Raw genomic sequence first — 17,497 nt, 5'->3', positions numbered from 1 at the left:
ACAAAAGGGAATAGACCCTAAAACCACAGGAGGGATGCTAGTATGACAGGGATGGAGAGAAGTGAAGCACGACTGTGAGATGGAGTTAATATACCTCCACAAGGGTGACCTTGTTGGCTCTCAAGGTCGGCTCTCAAGAGACCTTGTGGCTCTCAAAGTTTGGGTAGGATTTGAATGGGCCAAAGAGACAGAGGGAAGAGAAAGAGCATGATGAGCAAGAGCTTGAGTGAGGAATGGATTCCTCTTTGGAGGACCACAGAGATACAAGCTTCTAAAGAGCATGGGCCTTGTATTGGAGAATGGGGAGAAATAGTTGGATGAGAAGGCTAAAGCCAGGTTATCTGGGGCTATCTCCTTTCCCTTATACTTTTCCAAATGAGAAGCAACTGAAATCGTAGGACCTCCTTTGCTTTTCCATTGGGTGAATGTTTCTCGGTCTTGGTGTGAGTCTCAGTGCCTACATAATTAAAGCTTACTGAAGTGTTCCCTTGGCAATTTTAGAGAAATATGTCCTTTGTGCTAATATGTTCATATTGACAGACTAGATCTAATTAAATAGTTGCCTGTGTAGTTTTATGATGCCTCCAAGTGTGGGTAAACTCCTATTCTTGGAAAGTCATGAGGATACTTGTTACACTGATCAAAGGGCAATGGAAATGATCCAGTGAGGATTTTGCTCCATTTCTCACAATTATTTAAAATCTACTTCAAATGTCTGTTCCTCTACAATGTCTCCCGAGTCCTTCATTCTGAATAGCAACTCTGTCTCTGTTCCCAAAGCACTAACTGACCCCTGTGATAGGGCACTTCCCAGTCAGGCTGATATGTAGACTTAGTTGCCTGTGTGTCTTTTCCCCATAAACCGTGAACTTCCTTTTATGAATAATAATTGCAGCTAACATTTTGGAGGGTACTCCTACCTGCCAAACTCCATGATGAGTGTTTTACATGGATTTTTCCTTTATTCACTAAACAGTCCTTTAAAATGATGCCATTATTCATCTTCATCTTACAGATAAGGAAACTAAGGCAAAAAAACATTCAGTGAAATAATAAGTCCAAGAACACAGAACAAGTAAGGAATAGGGTTGGCCTGGTCCCAAAAGCCATGCCATCACCGTTGCCCCATACTGTCTCTTGGCACAGGCAGAGGTCATGTCTTATTCATCACTGCTACTCCACTGGACCCAACTTAGTGCCTGACACAGGGAGGGGTTCAGTCCATACTTACTAGTTTTGAGTGGAGCAGAATTGCCAGGCACAGTGATCCCCTTTGCTGTGACTAATTGGGAGTCTGATTCTCTGTGTAAAGACAACCAGGGTGCTCTCTCTGCCCTACTTCGTTTTTCCTGTTTCCTTACTCCTCTTCCTTCCTAGCCGCCCCATGTGGATTCAAAGTTGCAGCTTAGTGCAGACAAAGAGCATACAAGGCAAAACGACCAATGTGGGATTGAGAGAAGAGAAACAAGGAATTCCAGAGGCTGGGGGGAGAGTGAGGAAAAGAGAAAGTGATTACAATTTATCACCTTAACTTAATATTTAACCTAATGAAAACAAAATCTTATCTGGAATTTGGAAGTCAATATTTTGATGGCTGGTTCAGTACCCTTTTCTTTGTTTTGACAGTCTGAGAATAATCCAATGGGTGTGGCTTAAAGACATCGGTCACATGTGGAATTGGAATTGGATGTTACACAAGCAACAAAATAAATATCTGTGCAATACATCTGCTTCATGCACTCAAGCAGAGAAGAAATCCACAAAGACTCACCAGTCTCCTGGTCTGCAGAGAAGAGAGAAACAACATGAGCACAGCAGGAAAAGTAAGCAAAAAATACATTACTGTTGGTAATATATTCTCATCAATATAACAAAGAAAGGAATACAGTATTTGATGAATAATTTAAAATTATTATCTAAATTAGAAATGATACACTGAAATATGATATGCAATATACACCTCAATATGTAATGTATACTGAACTGCAGTGGAAATAAGCTATTCTTAAATATCTTCAACAGGAATGTATAAAACCTGTATCTATTAAGTCTTTATTTCCTACATTAAATAAATTTGCAAATATGATAGTTTATTCCAAACTAATGACTGATTTGTAAATCTAAAATTAGAAAAGTCTTTAATCGCAAGTTATCTTTATAATAAGACACTATAATTCAAATGTGTTATTATTTGTATTCATATTTTTATGAACACAAGAAAGTTGTCTGACAGAAGTTTGATGAGAAGAATTTGATTCAGAAGACTGAAATGTCCTTCAGCCTTACTATAAAATATCTTACAAAATGCTCTTTGATCTCACAGCATTAGAATCATTAAGGTTAAGCAAGACATCAACATACAAATTCTGATTAACAGGGGTCCATTATGATACAATTTCGGAAATTTCCACAAAAATCCTATGGAACAGCATCTTCCCCATATAAAAGTTAATATGGTTTCACAGAAAATTAATAATACAATTTGAATAATAATACAATTTGAATCACTTAGCACTAGGAATACAGATATTTGTTTTTTTCTTCTATAAATGTGCGCTTATTTGTTCAATGAGTTTACAGGTGCATGTGGTCATTCAATATAATCAATTGATATTTTTTAATTGTTTCATTACACAAACCTGTGCAACTATTTCCAGTCATTTGTTGTGTTAGGAGTGTACCACACAGTAAAATATCTCACCATGATAATTCAATTTAAAGGTTCTGAGGCTTCTCTCTACGTTGTGTAACAAACAGGCTCATATCAATAAGACCAGCTGGAAATCACAAATAGCCCATTGTTAGTATTCTTAGTCCACCTCACTTTACTTCCATTTACAACTAATTAATATTTACATTCCTAATAGAAAATTACTAAAATAAAGAAAATTCAAATTTACCAAACTCAACTTAAAATAATGAGTTCATAGAGCAAAAGTATAAACCAACTATATTAATGAAAATAATAACTGATGAAATAGGCAATCCTCCCCTCTTGGGTGCAACATCAGTAACTTAGCTTTTTGACAGCATTTCATTTGTGTTTACCCATCCTGCATTTTATTTCCCTCAAATGCTAAATGGTGACAATACTAACATCTCTTTCATGAAGTAGTTTTGAGAATTAAATGAATACTGTAAAGCACTTAGAATCGTATCTGGTACATGATTAAATATTAGCCACTATTAAATATTAAAATTTAAATAAATATTAGCCACTATCATTATTATTGCTATTTAACTTTTTGCTAACTTTTTAACATCACAGAGTACTGAAAATGTGAGGCTAGATTAATTGTTATTCTCTATACAGCCAGCTTTGAGACTTTGGGAAAATTATTCAATCACTGAGTCATTTGATTCTCAATTATTTCAGCTGTAAAATAAGCCAATAATTCAATAGTACTGTCCTGGTAGCAGCCTTGTCAGGTTTAAAAATAATGCTCATTGTTTATGGCAGCACAATTTGCAATTGCAAAAATATGGAATCAACCTAAATGCCCATCAACTAACAAGTGGATAAACAAAATGTGGTACATGTACACCACGGAATACTACTCAGCTGTAAAACAGACGAAATAACGGCCTTTGCAGCAACTTGGATGGAGCTGGAGGCCGTTATTCTAAGTGAAGTAACTCAGGAATGGAACACCAGATATCCAATGTTCTCACTTAAAAGTGGTAGCTAAACTGTGAGGACATAAAGGATAAGAATGATATAAGGAACTTTGGGGACTGAGGGAAAATGGCAGTAGGGGGAATGAGAGATAAAAGACTACATATTGGGTTCCGTCTACACTGCTCGGGTGAGGGGTGCACCAAAATCTCAGAAATCATCGCAAAAGAACTTATCCATGTAACCAAAAACCACCTGTACCCCAAAACCTATTGAAATTAAAAATCAATCAATGAATTAATTTTAAAATAAAAATAATGCATATAATTTACCCAGCACAAGCCACAATGCGCCTGTCACATCATAAGCACCTAATAATAAGAAACTTCCTACTATTAGTACCTTCTGTCTAAGTATTCTGATATTTATTTTGGCATTGACCATGTTGAACATCCGACAAAGTTGAAAAATTTGACAAATAAATAATGAAAATGAATTGGCAGAAAAATAAATCTCAATTAAATTTTTAATTATATTTGCAATTATGTTGATTCTTTCTAGAAAGGGCTCTGCAAACTAGACATGCTTTACCACAGTGAAGATGGTTTTTACATTATACTGCCAAGCACTAGAAATATATGCTGAACTTTCTTTTTAAGAACATCTATGGATAACCTCTGCTAGACAGAAATTCAAACACACTGTTTCTCCAGTTTTAAAATATACATGTGTGGGTCTGAGTCTATACACACATACGTGCGCGCACACACACACATACCACCAACTCTAATCTCTATAATATTTGGCTCAAATCTAAGCTGGAAAGAGTCTCTACACATAAATTAGATTACAAAACAGGCTGCCAAAGATAAGTTTCAAATGAGTAGGAAACAAGTAGCACACAGAAGTGGTGGAGAGAGAAAATTAAAAGAGGACAATAAGCAAATAGGGAGAGAAAGAAACATCATCGTACGCAGGAAGGTAAACCCATATAACTGTTCTTATAGAGTCAGATCCTTTTGGCCTAAGCAGAAAATTGAGCAAGAAAGCAGTTTATGTTATGGAGACAGATACTGACTCTGTCAGCAAAATAAAGGTGATTTCTAACTTCATGTGTCAGCCAACAGTTGTGGGTAAACAAGCATTTTCAGGACAGCATTAGGAAATATCAGGAATAAACACCTTCAGAGAAAAATACAACAGCATAAAAATGGCCTAAATATATTCCGTTTTTCTCAATGTCTTATGATACTTTGTTTAGCTTTCCTTATGTTATTGCTTTTTAAAAAGACACTTTTATTCTCTTTATAAACCAGAGTACTTCATTTCCATGGAGCACTTGTTAGGTACCAGACATGGGACCCAATATTACATGTACAAAGATGAAAAGACACAATTTCTGACTTCAAGAGTGGGAAAACACTGGTACCATCTCTCTGTTTGATTTTCTAGGTAATCAAATGCAAAGCAGCTGTGCTATGGGAGGTAAAGAAACCCTTTTCCATTGAGGATGTGGAGGTTGCACCTCCTAAGGCTTATGAAGTTCGCATTAAGGTGAAGTATTTTTCCATTTGTATTTCATTTTACATTTAAAAAACTCAGAGAATATTAAAATGGAAACATCAAAAAATCCGCTAAGAGGCATATCTTATATGATCATCCAGAAAATACAATTACATTTGTTGTCAAGGAAAGGTATAAATATAAATTTTAAATGTTTAAAAAGTGATCAAAGAGTACATACAGTATAATTCCAGTAAAATACAAAAGAATTTATATGTTTGTACAGAAAAAAATTCCAAAGGATATTTATCAGGACTTCAAAATCAATTAACATTATTTTCCAAGTGTTACCTTGCTATTTCTACTTCTGTTTTTTAAAGCGTGCATTCTTGTATAAGACTTAAATATTTCAGATTCTTCTAAATTGTTTAATTCAAGAAGGGAAGGTAGAGACGGGTTTTAGACTGAATAACCTTGAGGATAAACCGAATCTTTCATATTTAGGATTAGTAGGGAGTATTAGCAAAACCCTTGAATATATTTTAGAAGCACAATTTCAGGAATTTGGGTATGTTAAATTTATCTAGTTACAATCTTTTCTGAATCTGAACATCTTCTCTTTATTCTGTAGATGGTGGCTGTAGGAATCTGTCGCACAGATGACCACGTGGTTAGTGGCAACCTGGTGAGCCCCCTTCCTGCGATTTTAGGCCATGAGGCAGCCGGCATCGTGGAAAGTGTTGGAGAAGGGGTGACTACAGTCAAACCAGGTACAGGATTCACACTCAGGGAACACGCTTGGTTGACCATCCCAGGATTTCCCAGCCTGGATGAGGAAACCGAGGCAACGAGAGACAGAAGGGCTTGCAGAAGGTCACCGCGCAGCCAGGACTTCAGGGGTTTCCTCTTTCCCTCTCTGCCTGCCTGACTCAAGCATGTATGTCTTCAGGCACGCATGTATTCTACCCTTCAACCATTGTGTACTGAGTATCTACTAGACGCCAGGCACCAGGTTAGAGCCTGGATATACGTGAGGATCAAAAGGGACACGGTGCCTACCAGTGTGGCATTCATAATCTAGTAACTTCCGTGTTAGTGTTGCTGGACACTGTCTTCTGTCAGGGCCTAGACAGAAGTAGAAACGGGAGGATGGAAAAAACTTAAATATAGAAACTGTTCAGTGCTGAGTTCACAAAATGGAGGCTGCGTGGTTACGGCTGAATAAACATGACCTTTTCTTAGGTGACCTATGCTGCTCCTTCACCAGTTTCCTTTTCCAACATGGTCTCTCTTCCTGAGCATGGAATCAATGAAACAGGCTAGGTGAAAGGAAATGAAAGAAACATAGAAGGAAACGTCCCGCCATCAACAATATCTGCCTTATTACCTTTAGCCATGCTTAAATGCAACTGGTTACAGATTACTAATTATTTTATCTTCAATATTTATTTTACCCTAATCTTATGTATTAATATAAATATTTTTAGAAGCAAAGGGTTAATAACTAGGACATTGCCATACTATCATTTTCACATAAACTTTACCTATAAAATGTTAATGCACCAACCATTTTTCTTGATCATGTGGAATGTATAGCATAGGTGATTGAAAATAAAAATTATATTTAATTCTTAAAAATCACTTTAGCCTGTAGATTCACCCTGCCCCCTTACCAAATACCAATTTAAACTGTGAACAGAAAATAATAAAATAAACTGTCCAAATTAGGTTTTAGCTCTATTTCTTTTAGCTAGAAATAAATTAACAACAAAATGACAGCCTTACTTTTTACCCCTACTCCCTCCACCACAACAGGAAAAGTAGATAATTCACAAATTATCAGCTAAAAATATTTGTAAGTCAATTCTTATCCTAAAAGAAAGTGCCTCACTTCTTGTGAAGGGCTGAAGCTTTCAGAGAAATTTCTGGAATTCTTCTTTGTCTCATTTTTGTTAGCTTTTCTGGAGAAAAAAAAAAACCTAGAATTTTTTTAAAGCATTCATTTCATAAAAAAGATAAGCACAATCACTTTGAAAAGCCAAGAATTGGTTCAAAATTCTCGTATGTATTTTAAATCAATATTTTACAAAATACCAGATCTTCCCAATATCTACGGGCCCTATAATAGATGACTTTCAACTAAAATTTGTATTTATAGTAAGAATATTTAAGATTTAATTAGTTAAAGTTTAAATAAAATGATATTTGCAAAGCCTACAGGAGAAATCAGTACACTGCATAAAAGTTAACTATTAATACAGAGGAAGCAATTTTTTTAATCTGTGGAATCCCCCACATTTGTGTTTTCTCTTTAGGAATCCTCAGGCACTTATAAACCCAAACTGAAAACAATGCTGTGGCAGGCATTGAAAAATGACATAATTATGATTGAACTCTAATCCTTAAAGACTGTTAAAGAAACATGCTTCTAATCAATACACCTGAGCTTTAAGTTTTTGCTGTATTAATTCCTGCATAGAAATTTAAGAAGAACTTGTTTTATTCCTCTCCAGGTGATAAAGTCATCCCGCTCTTTACTCCTCAGTGTGGAAAATGCAGAGTTTGTAAAAGCCCAGAAGGCAACTACTGTGTGAAAAATGAGTAGGTTTCTGATGCTCTCTTTACACAGACTTTGAGTTTGCACATTAGTTATAATCCTGTCTCAAGCCTTTGTGTGTCTGTATATTGCACTGCCCAGTCTGAGCAATCCTCGGGGGACCCTGCAGGATGGCACCAGGAGATTCACCTGCAGGGGGAAGCCCATTCACCACTTCGTTGGCACCAGCACCTTCTCCCAGTACACGGTGGTGGATGAGAATGCAGTGGCCAAAATTGATGCAGCCTCGCCCCTGGAGAAAGTCTGCCTCATTGGCTGTGGATTTTCGACTGGTTATGGGTCTGCAGTTAATGTTGCCAAGGTGGGAATGACAATGGATAAGAAAACTGCTTACTTGCAGACTGTCAGGAAAAAAAGTGAAGCAATTTCTTGCAAGAATCATAGATTATTTTTGTAGACTTGAAGTGTCGATTATGAGTACAAAAATGACCCAGAAAGAATTGAGAGCGCATGCTAGAAATTTCACCAATTTATTGCAGATAAAAAGTTGTTAAGAGTAAAGATGTCGTTTACAATAATTTTTCCTCTGAATTTGCTGTTTATGGGAGCATGAAATTTTAGGCCTGAGAACTCATGTAGTAATTCATTCAACAATTAGAGAGCACCTATACAAGCCTCAGGCACCAGGGTTTCTGCTAGGTTCTGAGATAGCAAAAGTAAATGAAATAAGCGTTTGCCCTTGAGGAGCATCTAGTCTGTGGATCCTCTACTCCCAGAATTAGGAGCAACAGTAGAGTCCAAAACCTTACCTGATGCACTTCCAAACCAAGGCTCACCCACTCTGGATTCTTAGACGGAAAGTAATGAAGCTTCAGTGATGCGTAATTCACTCATTATGGGATTTCACTGCTAAAACGAACTCCCCTGCCATGAACACACACATATATTTCAGAAGTGGTAAATTTCAAGCAGAAATTCTTTAAAGGCTCCTCATCTGAGTAGGCTGAAAATCTAGTAGTATGCTTTATTTTATGAAAGCAAGGTCCAGAGTTACAAAGATATATGCCCAAAGTCTCAGTGCTGAGACTAAAATATCTTTTTAATATGAGAGCTGAGATTAAGATATCTTTTTCAAATATCCTGCTGAATCTTAGCTCGCAATATGTAATTATTAGTGTTTTAAAATCACAGTCATAAGTCTTGTATTTTTCTAAGTAAAGTAGAAAATGGTGTTGTCCGCATAGTATGAATAACACTTGGTGAATGAATGAGTGAATAGACACCCTTAAGGGAATATAAGGATGAGATTACTTGGGACAGGAAAGCATGTTACGCACAATGAAGACTGACTGTGGGAGACTAGGTTTAATATATAACCACTAGCCAACCAAAAAAAAAATTCAGAAGGCATCTTTTCTAAATTTCTGACTTTAGCACTTAGTATCTTGTTCAGTTGCCTCATCCGTGCTAGCAGGTGGTCAAAGAGAGCCTACCCAAGACAGAAGATGAGGCTACTCATAACAGTAGATTGTATTTATTATTGACATATAGACAAATGTTTCATTGCTGTGTTGTTCGCTAGTGTATTTTTAAAGCAGGGATATACTTGCCACAACTACTGAACATAAATGAACCAAGGCGTTAATTACTGAGGGTTTAAGTGGAATATTTTTCAGTCTCCTGGAGTAGCCTTTTCCACTAATTTTATTTTCCAAATATTGCCTTGGTGTATGTATGAGATATTGAAGCTAACTATCATGGGATTTCAGCATCGAGAGTCCCTTCAAGATTGTAATCACTGCCATCTGGATCTCAAAGATCATCCAGTCCCCTGGTTCCCAGCCTGACCTTCCCATTGGAGTCACCTGGGAACTGAGTTCCACCTGCAGAGATTCTCATTTAATTGACATGAGCTGTGACCTGAACAGTGGGATAGTTTGTAAAGCTCCCCAGAAGAATCTAATATGCATCAGTTTGACAACCACTCAACTAGTTCATCCCCTTGAATTTAAAAATAAAGCAACCGAAGTCAGAAGAGATTTTGATAAAAGGTTGGACAGAAGAGTCTGAGTAGCTCTTGATAAACACGTAGGCATGGCACTTTATAAAGCTTAAGCAATTTCTAACAAACATAATTCATTTTTGCATTTTCTGAAAACATAGGTCACCCCAGGCTCTGTCTGTGCTGTGTTTGGCCTGGGAGGGGTCGGCCTATCTGCTGTTATGGGCTGTAAAGCAGCTGGAGCAGCCAGAATCATTGCGGTGGACATCAACAAGGACAAATTTGCAAAGGCCAAAGAGTTGGGTGCCACTGAATGCATCAACCCTCAAGACTACAAGAAACCCATCCAGGAGGTGCTAAAGGAAATGACTGATGGAGGTGTGGATTTTTCGTTTGAAGTCATCGGTCGGCTTGATACCATGGTATGTACCATGATATGCCCTGAGATTTCTGTCTCTGCAACCTGGAAGATGCATTTAGGCAGCAAAATATATGTTCTATGTATAAAGGATATTTTTAATGATGAATGGAAATTTCCCATCATCTGTTACCTGATTGTTTAATTTTTGTTATGGGAAATCTTTTCTTCCATCAACTATGCAAACCTGTCTCAAGTCATATTTCCTCTAGAGGAAAAGAAAAGGGCTTGTTTTTCTTAACTGAGCATTTACAGATTTACTTTATTAATTTTTAGTTTAAAACTGTAAGTTCAAGTAAACATAAATAATACAAATTCTGTTCTCAAATTGAAATGTTTTATTTTTCTCCCACATTCTTAAAAAAAAGGCTCAATAATTTTGCATATGTTCTTAATAAATTCCAAATTTTTAACATGTTAGTATTTGGCCAAAAGAAATGAGCAATTTTAGGCCAACTGCTGTTTTATTAACAACAATATGCCCTAAGGAAATTGACTGCTTTGAGACATCACTGTATTTTATCACATAAACGGGACAGTGCCTGGCACATAGCTAGTACCCAATACTAGTTGGACTGAATACTTTGAAAAGTCAACAGTCTCTACTAAAAATACAAAAATTAGCCAGGTATGGTGGTGTAGCACATACCTGCAATCCCAGCTACTCCGGAGGCTGAGGCAAGACAATCACTTGAACCCAGGAGGCGGAGGTTGCAGTGAGCCAAGATCGCACCATTGTACTCCAGCCTGGATGACATAGTGAAACTCCGTCTCAAAAAAAAAAAAAAGGAAAGAAAATAGAAAAAAAGAAAAGTCAGTAGACCTTACCACCCCCCAAAGTTTAAAAGCTATGCATCTCATAGCATTGCTTATAGATTACATGAGACAACGCATGTAATATACTTAGCGCAGTGCTGCCTGTCATATGGTAAACTCCCGATAAATATCAGCTGTCTTTTTTTTTTTTTTTTTTTTTTTTGAGACAGGGTCTCACTCTGTCAGCTAGGCTGAAGCGCAGTGGCATAATTATAACTCGCTGCAGCCTCAACCCCCGGGACTCAAGCGATTCTCCTACCTCAGCCTCCAAAAGTGCTGAGAGTATAGGCACGAGCCACCACACCCAGCCTCAGTTGGCATTATTGATATGAAATACTATTTCCAATCTTGCAGTGCTTACATCATCTTTGGCTTATTGCATGGTATTTCTTCCAAACAGTTACAAATATCAATTGCAATGGGAAACACATCTCTAGCTATATTTCACCTATCCAGAATTCTCTAGAATCCTACTCAAAAAGTCTCCAGAAACCAACAAATTTCCATTGCTGAGGTTTTCTAGAAGGTCCAGCAGTGTGGGTAACAGGGAGTGGCACCCTAAGATCAAAGCTCTCGGCAGCCATGACCTGGGACAGATGCCACAGAGGAATAAAATGTCAAAAGAATTCAATTTTTTCCAGGGTTACAGCTTTTCTCTTTATACTCTATTTCCATATTTTCATCCATTTTCTCATGTGGAACTCGAACGTACCTTATCTTTATCTCAAGATACCAAATGTCTGACAGCCACATGTTCTGAGGATGTGTGGTCTTCCAAAGGTCAGAATCCAAAATCAAAGAACTAATCATTATATACTACAGGGATCCTAAACCATTTTCTAACTACAGAACGTGTTCCAAAAGCTGACTGGAAAACATTTTCTGAACTGTCTCTTGAGGTTTCCAAATAATCAGTGTATTTTAATGTAAAACCAGTATGTATTTGGGGAAGTAATAAAACAATATTTAAAACATGTCCATTTGAGAAATGGACAGTAGAATAGGAATCCACTTAAGAAGGAGACCATCAAATGGACAAGAGACAAATTTTAGTGATGTAATCATTTATCTTGTTCACCGTCAAAATATCTGGTTGAAAGTACTGGGTTCCTATAGTCCCAGCTACTCGGGAGGCTGAGGCAGGAGAATGACGTAAACCCGGGAGGCGGAGCTTGCAGTGAGCTGAGATCCGGCCACTGTACTCCAGCCCGGGCGACAGAGTGAGACTCCGTCTCAAAAAAAAAAAAAAAAAAGAAAGTACTGGGTTCAAAATACCTATGTAATAAATCAATGAAAAATGATTTAACCAATTCACAGATCACCTGAGAATTATGTGATGATGAAATTTTATGCTTTATGTATGTTTATAATGATGTCTGCCTCCTTATTCCTTTATTAGGAAGAATTAAATGCACTCCAATTTATTCATCCATTCTTTCATTAAAAAAAAACCACTTTCTGGGCATTTCCTAAATCCAAAGCACTATCCTATTCAGAAAAGGGGAATTAAGGAGCAAAAGACATAATCTCTTTCCTCTACACACTCACAATCCAGTTAAGCCTATTACATGATATTGTGCATTATGAGTAAAAACTATGCAACTCCATGTTAAAGATGCCAAATATTCACTTTATTCCAGATGGCTTCCCTGTTATGTTGTCATGAGGCATGTGGCACAAGCGTCATCGTAGGGGTACCTCCTGATTCCCAGAACCTCTCAATAAACCCTATGCTGCTACTGACTGGACGCACCTGGAAGGGGGCTGTTTATGGTGGTATGTAGTTGGGCTCAAGTGCCAAATTCTCATTAACATCAATATATCTCCACTTCTACAACTGACAAGTCAAGGTTTTGAAAACAAATCAAAAATAAATTAAAATTCCTTTTCTATCTACAGTCTCCAAATCAACTAGATATGGAACTAATGCAGACAGAAGGTCCCCATATAAACTTTTCTGTTGTCACCATAACCCAAAATCTTTCATCTCCATCTGTTTTTGTACTTGTGACTGTGTAAGGCATGGACATTTTTAGTAGAACATGGAAATCTACAACAATATTTCATATCTACGCCCAAATTTAGACAACCGATAAATTTGTTCCTCAATTTTGGGCATAAACATCTGTACTATTATTTCTATGTGAGAGACCAAAGAACTAAGAAACTTTGTTTATCTGTGATTTGTTTTACGTCAAGGCACTGTAAAAGCATATTGAAGTACTCTATCTCTTCTTATCCTCAGTTATAGCAGTCTGGAATGCAGCACCTTTTCTAAACTTGCATTTATATGGAAAATTTCTTCAATTCTTCTACTGACCCTGGTCGAATCAACAATGATACTGTCTTCTTTTCAGGCTTTAAGAGTAGAGAAGGTATCCCAAAACTTGTGGCTGATTTTATGGCTAAGAAGTTTTCACTGGACGCATTAATAACCCATGTCTTACCTTTTGAAAAAATAAATGAAGGCTTTGACCTGCTTCGCTCTGGGAAAAGGTAGAGTTTAAGTTAGTTTTCTGTTTTGCTTTTTTTTCTACCACAGGGTATTGTCTAGCAGAGAATGAAAAAGGTGGAAGGATGAGAAAAAATAGTCTCTTGGTTCTCCATTACCTGTTCAGTCTTTGCATGGAGCACTTGTAGGATCATACTGTGAGAAGCTAAAACCAGTTGCTTTGCATTTCCTATTCTGCTGAAGTCAAATTATGTTGATTACTGCAAATCTGAATGATCTGAGCCACTCAGCCTTCCTTAAAAGAGAACACTCACATTTGCCAAAAAACAAAAACAAAAACAAAAAAAAAAACCCACAAAAAATAAGTCTATTTAAACAACCATAATTATAACATGGTGACTTTGAATCCTCATCCTTCTACCTATGTAAAGCTGACACTAAGTGTCTGCATATTTAAATAATTTTCAGGACGTCTTCGACAATTTCATTGCAGGAGTAGGTGGAAGTACATTGGGATTGTTTTCTAGGTAGATAAAACTAGTTTTTCTCTTTTTCTTTTGTAGTTTAAGAAAACTTTTTTTACCAATATAAGTTATCATAAAAGAGAAGAGTACTAAGCACTATTTTAAATGTTTGTCGTACATTTTCTCCGAAGCTTAGAAAAATAAGCCAATTCTATTTCCTATCTCGAACATTTAACAGTTACAACCAGCTAATAAAATGCATTTTGTCACCTGCATTTACATGAGGCACAACTGGAAACAGGCAGTTATATCTAACCTTTGTCTTCTAGTCCAGAGTCTGAGATTTTTCTGCTATCCCACACTTATTTTCATGAGATTTTCAACTCTAAATAGTATTTCTTTGACATTCACACAATCATTATACTAGATACTTTAACTGACAACATTCTTGAGGAAGGAAGGAAACTAGCACTCACAGACCACCAGCTGTTCTACTAAGTATCTTACCTGCATTATCTCATGTGATTTCCAAACAGTGCTCAGTGTCAGTCTCTATCTCACTATCTTAGGGAAGAGAAACTGAGACACGGAAAAGACATGACTTTGCCAAAATCATCAAGTGGTAGTAAGGAGAGCCAGGATTCAAAAGTAGATCTTGTTATCAGCAAATCTATTCACTTTCTATTGAACCACACTGTCCCTCAAAAGCGCGTGTACATATGGAAAACAGTAGTCATCTAAGGTTAGTTATCATTGTCAATATCATCATTGGGATCATCATCATAAGATTGAAAAGATGATGGCAAATATAGAGATGAACAAAACCAGAGGACAGTGTTGAGCAACATAAGAAGTCATGAAGCATGCGTAAATTCATTTTATGAGAATGTCATATAGTAATATGCATATGTAAATATAATTAATCTTATCAATAAGCAAAGATTTAAAATTGTAATATTGAATATTGGAAAGAATAAGGTGAGTTGGGCACTTTCATGTACTTTCAGTAGTAATTGATACATACTTCTGGAAAAGCAATTTGGTAATATGTATCAGAAACCCTTAAAAAAATAACTGAATCATTTGCCCCAGCAATTCCATTTCTAGAAATCTATTCTACAGAAATAATCAACTATTCAAATATACATGTATGTTTACTCGTTAGAACTTTAGAAACATTCTAAAGTTCAACACAAGGAAAATAAATTCATAAATTCCAGTCATCTATTAGAAATGAATGAAACCACCAAAAAGAAATGACTTCATTGGGAAATTCTCATGATGTAATTTTAGTCTCATTTAATGAAGAATATAAATTGTATATATTGTATATGCAATGTCTCAAATTTTCATCAAAAACAGTAAAACATGCATATATTTCTAGAAAAAGTTCATAGAAATTCAGGAAAACATTGAGAATTATTATTTCTAGGTTGGGAAATTATGGATTAGTTTTACTTTCTTCTTTCTGCTGTCTTGCATTCTCTGAATTATGTGCATATATTTTTCTCATATATGCATATGCATATACATATATATGTTAAAAATTAAAGTTATTAAAGAGTCACAAAAACTACCATTTTCTAAAAATATTTATTCATGAGAAGTTGGTTTATAGAAAGGGCATTAGTTCTAGTGTAAATGTTCCATTTGTAATCTTCACAAGAATGAAGAATCTTAGAATTATTACAAATCGACTTTATTCTCTACTTCTAAGAATCCTTAAACATCTCTGTATCAAAGGTCTTTTAAATTTCCAGCATGGTCTTAACTTTGTTAAATTATCAGTTCTTTCAGGCAAGTTATCCATCATCTTATGATTTTTGCAAATTTGTATTTGGGTTTGAATCCCAACACTCCATACTAGATGTGCTACCAGAGCAAGTTATAAATCTTTCTAAGTCTCAGTTTTTATAATCTCTAAAACAGAAATAATATGGAAACCTACCTCCTAGTGTTGATGTTTAGGTTGAAGTTTAAGAAAATGCAGAAAGAAAGTGACAAATAGTAAGAACTTACTGCAAGTTATTATCTAGTGTTGTTTTATATTCCTTATTACACTAGGGACGTGGGCATGCAAAAATGATTTTTTGAAGATGCTAATGTAGAATTGAAGTCTAAATGACAGGCATATTCAGAATGTTGTGAGTGAGATTAAGATTAGAGAATAAATAAAAATAAAAAAAGAAAAAACAAGAGAAAACCAAAAAGGATGAACTTCCTTTGACTGGAACCAAATGTATAAATAGCGTAGCTGGGATCACAGACAGATTTTCACTAAGACAACTCAGATGCTCCATGGACTCTCACGTGGAAGCATGTGGGTTGTCTAAATGTTAACAAGTCTCTTCTTTCCTATTGCAGTATCCGTACCGTCCTGACGTTTTGAGGCAATAGAGATGCCTTCCCTTGTAGCAGTCTTCATCCTCCTCTACCCTGCATGATCTGGAGCAACAGCTGGGAAATATCATAATTCTGCTCTTCAGAGATGTATTCAATAAATTACACATAGGGGCTTTCTAAAGAAATGGAAATTGATGGGAAATTATTTTTCAAGCAAAAATTTAAAATTCAAATGAGAATTAAATAAAGTGTTGAACATCAGCTGGGAAATTGAAGCCAATAAACCGTCCTTCTTAACCATTCTACTGTGTCATCTTTGCCATTGAGGAAAAATATTTCCTGTGACTTCTTGCATTTTTGGTATCTTCATAATCTTTAGTCATTGAACCTAGTGGAAGGGAACCTTCACTTGCCCTGAACACACACCTGCTGGGCCACTGTGCTTGAAATCTCCTACTTCTATCTCAATTTTCACTGTCGGCATTTTCCTTTTTTAAATAAAATGTACCAAATCCCTAGGGTAAAAGCTATGGTAAGGTAAAGGATAGACTCATATTTACAAGTAGTGAAGGTCCAAGAGTTCTAAATACAAGAAATTTCTTGGGAACTCATATAAAATGTCCCACATTTTACTGCAATAAAGGGTAGTGTTTTTATGGCTTTTATACTATTTCTTTATGGTTGATGTACAATTGATTTTTTAAAATAATGGCAGATTTCTTGCTTCATATGACAAAGGCTCAATTACTAATTGTAAAAACTGAACTATTCCTGGAATCATGTTTAAGAAATCTGTAATTTTTGCTCATGCAAGTACTTCCTTGACTAAATAGTATTAGTTTATGGCTATAAATGATTATTTAGATGATGACTGAAAATGCGTATAAAGTAATTAAAAGCTATATGGTGGCTTTAAGTGTAAATATGGGGTGGCAAATGCTGTGAACTCAGAATGTAAAATTGGTAACTGAGAAATGGCACAAACACCTACATAAAATATGTATATATATTCCAGTGTAGAAATTATTGGCTAGGTCTGTAACCAAGTATGCACAGAAGTGCCTTCATAGGTGCTGAAACAGGATTATGAGAGTGACAGACACAGGAATGAGGAAGACAGGGAGAAAATGTGCATGGTTGTGAGAATATATTGCTTTGATTCTTTGACTTCTCATGATATATGAAAACAAATAAAGTTGGGGGTTGACTTCAATAATATCATGAACATATTTGAAATGAAATTCTGAGCATGGAGAAAAATTTAAATTCTGGTATTAAAAAATAATTTAAAAATATAGACAAGGAAAAAATGTTTTCATATATATG

The 17,497-nt window shown here is 36.0% G+C and overlaps 1 protein-coding gene across 2 annotated transcripts; it reads left to right on the top strand.

Moving 5' to 3' along the window:
- The first annotated feature begins 1,189 nt into the window (after positions 1-1,189).
- Positions 1,190-16,471, top strand: ADH1B (alcohol dehydrogenase 1B (class I), beta polypeptide). Of its 2 annotated transcripts, XM_078001818.1 has the most exons (10): positions 1,190-1,508; positions 1,627-1,823; positions 5,069-5,170; positions 5,751-5,889; positions 7,633-7,720; positions 7,818-8,037; positions 9,840-10,100; positions 12,553-12,688; positions 13,270-13,408; positions 16,193-16,471. In XM_078001818.1, exons 2-10 carry the CDS (start codon positions 1,806-1,808, stop codon positions 16,215-16,217), a joined length of 1,128 nt encoding a protein of 375 aa, XP_077857944.1. In that variant the 5' UTR covers positions 1,190-1,508; positions 1,627-1,805; the 3' UTR covers positions 16,218-16,471.
- The last annotated feature ends 1,026 nt before the right edge of the window (positions 16,472-17,497 follow it).

Source organism: Macaca mulatta, chromosome 5 (assembly GCF_049350105.2).
Source record: "Macaca mulatta isolate MMU2019108-1 chromosome 5, T2T-MMU8v2.0, whole genome shotgun sequence".
In the NCBI taxonomy this organism is placed as follows: domain Eukaryota; kingdom Metazoa; phylum Chordata; class Mammalia; order Primates; family Cercopithecidae; genus Macaca; species Macaca mulatta.
This window is presented reverse-complemented; position numbering and strand designations above follow the sequence as displayed.